This window comes from Salvia splendens, chromosome 3 (genome assembly GCF_004379255.2).
Source record: "Salvia splendens isolate huo1 chromosome 3, SspV2, whole genome shotgun sequence".
Taxonomy (NCBI): Eukaryota; Viridiplantae; Streptophyta; class Magnoliopsida; order Lamiales; family Lamiaceae; genus Salvia; species Salvia splendens.
Window position 1 is genome coordinate 41,742,329 of NC_056034.1, and position 8,162 is coordinate 41,750,490.

The window sequence follows — 8,162 nt, forward strand, 5'->3', positions numbered from 1 at the left end:
AGCAACTCAACATTTTTTTCTATTTCAATTGGCCAAAGAAGTCTTGATTTCAAGTCTTTCAATTAGCTCAAAATCAGAAATGTTTTTATTTGGTTTTTTAGTAAACATTACAACACTAGTTACAAAAAATATTAAGTTGAATATCATTATCATATTCGACTTATCTCATTTTTTATGAAAAAAAATGGTTAAATACAGTATATTATTATTACTTGATTATACTTGAAATGAAATATTAATAATCCATATTTTAGTAATTTTACACATAAAACTCCACCAATGGAATTGTGTCCATTTGCAAATGGCATCCCATACCCCCACATGGCCACCCTAAATACATAGACCATTTATCTCAAAAATGAATATAGACATATAGATCATTGATTGAAAAAGACTTCCATTTTATTTAAATTGGGTCCACTCACATGGCATTATGTTCGTTAAATTGGTTATCATCTTTCAAATTGAGGCACCCCACTCCCAATATCCAATAGACACATGCCCTTCCATCAAAACAATGTATCAAATCGATGAAGTTTTAGGAACGAACCCTCATTTAATGTCTACCATATTTCTGATTAATAAATGCCATTTTTTCCTATTTGTACTACTATAAGATGATTGGTGAAGTTTGTTTTATTTGAGATGATTATTCCTTGCAATCGAAGATTGTATTGGTGAATTATTAATTGTTTCTCAAGGGGCATACATACTTAATAACAACGTAGAGAATAATCCTACAAGGCACCCATCCTTCGCCCGATAGTCGAACCAGAAGCTTGTGTGTATCACATTCCCTACTTTCATCCGTATACCTTTCTCGGCTATAGATATATCTCGTCTTGCAGGAAAGGGACTTTATGACTTAGACACAACTAGAACAAGTTTGCGCACATAATTTCAATTGTATGAGTTTTTTAATGATCTCATATCTTTCTTTTCCGAGAGACACATCGTAACTACCCACACGTTGGAATATATCTATCAAAATTATCAATAGAATGTAAGTGGTTTATTACAATTGTCCCAACACATTAACTTGTGCCTAGTAAGGACATTGTATTATCTATAATGATCATGAGCATCCACTATATGTTCATATTTTTTAGTATGTCCCATGCAGCAAAAAGTATATTCATGATTCATGACTCATAATATATGAAACACGGAAGAACACTACTCGTCCGTGCTTCATCTCTGTTTCACTATCGATTTACTTTGCATCAGCAATGTAAGCCTGGTCGCCATAGCTATAATGCAAAATACAGTACTAAAATCACCAAGAAGAAGTAATGTGCACTGATCAAGTTCCACTCAAGTAATGTTGAAAGAATCCCATAAATTAGTCTAAAAATCGGGAAGCCTGGTTCTTTATAAGATTAAGAACCATTGTCTATCATCCCAAAACTAAAACGGGGATTCCACCGAACCAGCAGAATGTGGAGCCATACTTTATCCCAGAATAGCAACGAGTCTCAGCAAGAAGCAAGGTGGATGCAAGTTGTGTAGCACATAGCTGGAGATGATACAAGTGCAATAAATATATGACAAAATGGTGTCGTTTATGTGGCATCCATTTGCGTTGCTTCATTGATCACAGGATCTGGATAATCATTCAAAACCTGGAGCAGGGAGGAAGACTTACTTCTAGCTGACAAAGGGGAAGAAAGCTCAATGCACACAATTGAGGATAAGTATACCTGATTAAGGTAAAAAGAGACGTATGCATCAACGGCAGCATATTTTAATTGTTCGTTTGATAGAACATTAACTTCCCAATTGCCTAGCCTGAGTATATTTGGCTTGGGAAGCTACAAGAATCAATTACACTAGTTAGGGTAGGTCGAAGTTGAATTTATTCTAAAGATAACAAATCAGCGCTTTCAAGTGAACGATGCATGCAATCATTGTTTATTACCACCATATATTATTAATAGCAGGTGAACTTTCTTCAAAGACCGTGTAATAGTTTAAAGCAGGCTGAGAATCCAAGTACGAGCAGTATGACTCTAAAATCATATTTCATATGTAAGGAACTGCATTTGCTAAATTTGTGAAAGCATGAGCTAATTGGAAAAGCACAAGCTCTACATACAAGACATGACAGTATTGGCATCTAAGGCTATATGCACATTTTAATTTGTGGCAGAATCAGGATGCCACCACACTTTGCACAGGTAAACTTACAAATACTGATTTCTAAGATGCTAGATTAAGATCAGGGGGTTTCTATACCTAGTTCTTGCCAACAGAACTTACCCTAGCCATTCATAGGTCATGGTCGGGGGTTCAGAAATCTTAAACATGATAATATATATATGACCATGTAGCTTATCAAATTTAAATAAGGGATATTGCTATTTATATCATCACTTTGTGTTGACTATGGTCAATCTCATAACTTTTGAAACCAAAAATTAAAATCATAACTTTTCAATATTTCAGAATTGTCTCACCCATCCAATCTTGGGTGAAAACAGTGGGTGATGTGTCATCCGGAATTTCCTAATGGACAATACATTTGTCGTCCATGTGAACAAAACAAAATCGGTTGGTGATCCTCAAAACTGTGATTTTTGTATTACTATAAGAACTTTTTATATTCCTTTTAGGGTTTAGGGATGTGGCAGGAATGTTGGTGGCTGGAGGCAGCATGATGTGGCAGGAATTTTCTTGATTAGGGCCGGCGGGATGTTGGTGGCTGGAGGTAGCATGATGACGTCGGAAGTTGGGGGGCAAAGTGATGGCCGTCATGAAGGTCAAGCTATGACCACCGAGAGAGAGAGATGGGCAAAGCAAAGGTTTGGAGAACTTTTTAATATCTTAAAATTTCAGAAACCAAAACAACATTGTTTTGTACACATTTGTGCCACATAGTCAGCGACATAATGTAAACAAACACATGTAAGCGGCACATCATCTAAACTGATACACGTAGACACCCAAAAAATCGTTGTGGGACAAGTGTTAAACATTAAAAAGTTACGATTTTAATTTCTGGTCCAAAAGGTTATGGGATTGACTACAAGTGAACGCAAACTTATGATTTAATGACAACTATCCTTTAAACAATGATGCAAAAAGTCAGGAAGAGGCTAGGTGTTAGGTAGCCCTTGCTACCTCCGCTTTGGCCTAAACGGACGCTCTAAGGGCCAACCAAGGATGTGTGATTATAGGATCATTTCATGCATTTACACATCACCAGCCGACCAATTTGGAAGTTGTCAAATGGGTGGTAAATGACTAACTGACAAAATCATTAGCAATTTTTTTTAATTAAAATGCAGCAAACGGCATATTCTTTCTTATGTAGCAACCAAAATAATCTAAAAAACAGTTTATTTATTTAAAAAGAATTACAAATAATTTGTGTATTAAGTATATCCCAGACAATTATATTTATAATTTTACTTTAATTTTACACTACAACTTGACTGCACCCTTGTAGTACAACTAAGAAAATAATCTCGGATTGAAAGTTTTCAAAATTTCTCCAAAATGAAAAGTTTCCAGAGTTATTGTTCAAGTACCTGTTTGCATAACAGCATTTCAGTCAAAGATGATAAACCCCACTTCTTACGGTCTCCAAGCTTTTGATTGGCTCTATCAGAAAGATCTTGGAAAGTGTTGATTGATACATCGTAATCTTTCCAAAGCTTTCTTGCATCATTTGCAATGCCAGCACCCACCTATGCACATATGAAGCAGAAATGATAGACTGTAATAAGAATATAAAAGATGTAACTAAAATTTCAAATAATGTCTCTGATACTTGAATATGCAAATCAGCACCTTTAAGGAAGTGTCATCTTCAAGAAGGCTTTGCAAATTTGTAGGAATTCCAGAATGAATTAAGTGCAACACATGGCAACAGCTATTATCGCCACATATCTGCATAACTGCAACCTTCCCAGGTGAAACACCTGCAAAAAATGGCAATTTAATTTTATGGACTAGACAATTTGTGTTCACACTTCTTAGTTGAAAAAAACACACCCAACATATCCAATTGAAGCGATTTATATGAAATAAAGTTCCCATTCCTAGAGAAGCACAAACACACTGGCATCTTCAAAATTTTGTCCCTTCTCAAATGTACCCCTGATGCTTACTCTTGTGATACTGGTTCCTAATAACCCAGCTTACTCCTGTGAATATGATTGTTTCCAAACCTAAACAAGTTAATGTGGCTGCAGAATCTAAGATAAGATTCAGCATCTAGCCATGTATTTGTGAATGTAAATGGGCATAATGTACAAAAGCAATGACAAAATTGACTGACAGAACATTCTAGTAAGTAATGCACAATATTTTGGTTCACTCAAAACTTTCAGACAAAAATTGAAATTAATCACTTCTATTTAGTACAAATAAATAGAATAAATACATAAGTGGTATGCCAAAACCAAAAGGTCAAATGCATATACGAAATGGTCACATTTCATTATCTAAAGAACTTCTATACTTTTTATTTTATATATTTTGGAGTAGCAATTCAATTGAAAAGAAATAAAGAGAATCAGTGATAACTAAACAATTGTGAAAAAAATAGAAGAGTTATGAAATTTTAAATTTTGAGTCCCATTGATATCAAAGCTTATGGTGTGGAAAGTATCCTAATTTATCATACACATCTGAGATACTCCACCAGTCACATCTAGTTTCCCTGTACATTGTTTAAATTTATCAATTGGTGTATGTCACCTTGCTATTTTTAAATTCAGAAAGTAGGAAGTGCAAAATAGGATTCCAATAATGAAACATTAAACGCTCATTAAATTAGAATTAATGATTGAAAGGAGCCTTAAGACCATGGATTTCTGATGGGGGACTAATCTCTGACAGGTATATTATATATATCTCCAGTCTCCATAAAGGAAACTCATTTGTCTTGGGCATTGTGCAAGAGTATTACTTAACTTGAAAAAGTATAAGCATGTTGGGTTGATTGAGGCAAATTAAGCAACGTGGGGGTTCAGCTAGAGAGTAGATAGCCTTCTTGAGTCATCTCCAAATTCATTTTGAAGGTATAAAGATCAATAATAAGTTATGGATCACTCTTGAGTCTTGAAACCTTTTACAAAAGAAGCATTTTGTTTCACTTTCATGTTATTTGAGGTCATTTTGACTAAGCTCAGTCACATATTCACAAATTATAAAATGTATTTTCATCATTTGCCCTATGACATATAGCAACCAGCAAGGACATAAATGCATAACCCGGTCTCACGAGAAGCCACTAATTACTTCTTTTGGCTACTCGGATAAGCCAGGACAGACAGGCCCATTGACTAATCCCCCCTTATTATAATAGCCTAATGTTGATAGCCCTAAGTCCCTAACACAACCCACTACAAGTGCTCCATGGAATATAATTATAGTCAATTCCGATGAGAAGGTTTCTAGGTATCACCTACTTGTATCTTATCGCTTATGAAGATAGCATCAAGTTGCTCATGTGCTTGAATTCATTTTCAGGTTCAAATTGGCACCTTTGGCCTTACATAATTATGAAAAAAAAATGGAATAATTATAGCATATCAGTTCAGTCTAATTCACGTAGTTACTACGTAGGATATACCTCTTCTGAATGATGGTCTCCACTCGAGATCCAGACCAAGGTAGCACTGACCACCATCCTTTTTCTTAGCTTCTACAAAATCTAGAAGCTCCTGTGCAGATCTTTCTACCTCTTTCGTTGTTCTGCTATACACAATACGACCTCCAAATCTTATCTCTGAGCAAAAATAAGCACAAGGTTATCGTTTCTGAAGGTAAAAAAAAAGGGCTGATAAAACAATTGTTTTTACACAGGAAAATAGAGGAATAACAGGTCTCACACACCAGCAAAAATGGCAGCTAAATTGACTATATGTATGTAGGAACTTCAATATAAAATAGGATACGATATTAAAATAATTATAAATTTGCAAAACATAGTATAACTGCAAGTACCTTGAAAATGTGAAACCGGGGATCTAATTCTACCATAACAGCGGCTAGAGCAAGAAGAAAGGGGGGAATTTGGAATGTTCAAACCCCGTTGTTGCTGCTGAGAAGCAAAGAGAGAGCTGGGCAACCGCCGCCGTAGATTGGGCGGAGAGCGGGCGGGGGCATCATCATCGAGCCGGTGGCGCTTAACGGAGGAAATTACGGCGTCGATTGCGCGGAGATCTTCATCGGTGAGGGGATAATCCCAATCGGAATCTGAATTAGGCATTTCCATCCCCTTCCCCTTTTCGAAAATCTTCGCAAATTGCTCGGGCACTTTGCATTCGTATCTGCTATCTACACTACACATAATCATTTATAGTGAAAAAATTACTTAATTATGACCGAGCATATAAATTTAGGAAGAGTTTTTGGACTCACAAGAGGAGGCTTCTCAATTGTCGAAGGCTTCCATGAATTGACATTTTCTGTGTGTTTTGCTTCGCGAACCACTTCAGTTATATCTTGTCACTTAAATTTCGATAAAACCCTAAAATGTAGTTTCAGAGGAGATTAAAAAATCGGGTAACCGGCTATTCGAACGCCGTGGGATAAATTCAGAAAATGAGAGAGAAGTCGCTAGGAAGGAAGGAGGTCGAGTTTTATCTGCGATAATTGAATACCGGAATAATGGGTTTAATCGGCGATTTTGCCGCCGATTAACCGAGAAGGATACTTTCAAATTGAGACAAGAGCGGCGGCGGGAAGTTTTCTTTTAAGACCATCCACGATAGGAATAGCCCAGCAATAGCTCAGCCATAGCCTAGCCACTGCCACATCATCAGCACTAAAAATCCTCCTGCCACGTCATCAAAACAAGCAAATAGCCCAGCAATAGCCCAGTCATAGCCTAGCCACATAATATTCACATCACTATTAACAAATATATACAAAATGAAATAATTAACAATCACACAATATACGAAATTTAATTTACAAGACATATACGGGAAAAGTTTAATAATAATATTAAAATTTAAAAAAGTACAATAATTTAAAAAAATACATTAATTTAAAAACAAGTGGTGCGAATGAAAATGACGAGCAAAGCGCGTATATATAGTGTTTCGGAAAAAAAAAATTAAAATTTCGCGCTAGGCGGTGAGCTGGGCGATCCGGGCGCTGCAATAGCGCCGAGCGGACCGCCCAGCGCTGCGCGGTTTCTCTCTCCATTTGCCCGTTGGGCGACTGCAATAGACCGTCCAGCGAACCGCCCAGCGCCGGCGCTCGGCTGGGCGGCATTGTGGATGGTCTAAAAGCTGCATGAAGTTAAAAAAATACAAAAAGCCCCTAAAGCTTAGTAATATTTTTTAATTAAAAGCTGCAATCCGTCGGGCCAACCCACAACTCGTTCGGGCCTACCCGCCAACCCATTCTTTTTAAATTGTTAAAATTATTTGCTTTTATTCTTTTGAATTGTATATTACATTTTCCTTTATTTGTAGATCTTATTATATTTCATTCACGCATCTCCTATTTTGTTATTTCTTTTATTTAATACTATTACTCTAATACACTCATGTAGAGTACTTAAAATTGTATAAAATCGTATTCTGAATATGAAATGATTCATTTACATATTTCTTTTTGTTGTTTATAATGTTATGGGTACTTTTTATAATCAGATTATATTTTTATCTGTAAAATTATTTTTATATTATTTACTCTATATTTTTTATTTTAATATATTTAGTTATTAATATATCTTTATTATTTGAAAATCTTTTGTCCCGTGCATAACACGGGTGCTTACACTAGTTAAACCAAATACAATGTTGGGGATTGGTGCCCCTTGCACAGATGAAGTCATGCATAAACAAATAAATCAGATCTACAGATCTATTTGACCGATTATGGGATTAATTAACCACATGTTAAATAATTAATTACATACAAGAACGCACATAAATCATGCTTAAGAAATTAAAACCTAATTCATGATATTCTACTGTCTAGGGTTACCGATCTGATTCTCCAAAGAATCGTCGATTGCTTGCGCCTTTTCCACGTGATGTTCTTCGTACTCAACCACGAATCTTCTAATCTGTATCCCGAACTCAGATAATGACCTTTGGGTGGGCAAAGCTTGTCAGAATCGAAAAGGGCTTGATTAGAAAGAAGACATAACTTCATTTATGTGAAGAACTGAGAAAACCGTTCACTCCAGAGAT

The 8,162-nt window shown here is 35.9% G+C and overlaps 1 protein-coding gene across 3 annotated transcripts; it reads right to left on the reverse strand.

The window, feature by feature from the left end:
- Nucleotides 1-1,271: 1,271 nt before the first annotated feature.
- Nucleotides 1,272-6,661, reverse strand: LOC121793521 (Werner Syndrome-like exonuclease). 3 transcript variants are annotated; one of them, XM_042191542.1, is made up of 7 exons: nt 6,373-6,661; nt 5,956-6,288; nt 5,582-5,737; nt 3,793-3,923; nt 3,531-3,689; nt 1,701-1,811; nt 1,272-1,622 (listed from the first exon to the last, which is right to left on the reverse strand). In XM_042191542.1, exons 2-7 carry the CDS (start codon nt 6,224-6,226, stop codon nt 1,563-1,565), a joined length of 888 nt encoding a protein of 295 aa, XP_042047476.1. In that variant the 5' UTR covers nt 6,227-6,288; nt 6,373-6,661; the 3' UTR covers nt 1,272-1,562. The 3 variants fall into 3 exon arrangements, with proteins under 3 accessions (XP_042047476.1, XP_042047474.1, XP_042047475.1); XM_042191540.1 differs by having other exon boundaries at nt 5,956-6,293; XM_042191541.1 differs by lacking the exon at nt 1,701-1,811 and having other exon boundaries at nt 1,272-1,700; nt 5,956-6,293.
- Nucleotides 6,662-8,162: the final 1,501 nt, after the last annotated feature.

Coding starts and splice junctions, on each gene's coding strand:
- LOC121793521 (XM_042191540.1), bottom strand. CDS start 6,416: ATGTCAATTCATGGAAGCCTTCGACAATTGAGAAGCCTCCTCTT. Junction 5,738..5,955: donor CCCGGTTTCACATTTTCAAG/GTACTTGCAGTT, acceptor ATTTTTGCTCAG/AGATAAGATTTGGAGGTCGT. Junction 3,690..3,792: donor AAGATGACACTTCCTTAAAG/GTGCTGATTTGC, acceptor ATATGTGCATAG/GTGGGTGCTGGCATTGCAAA.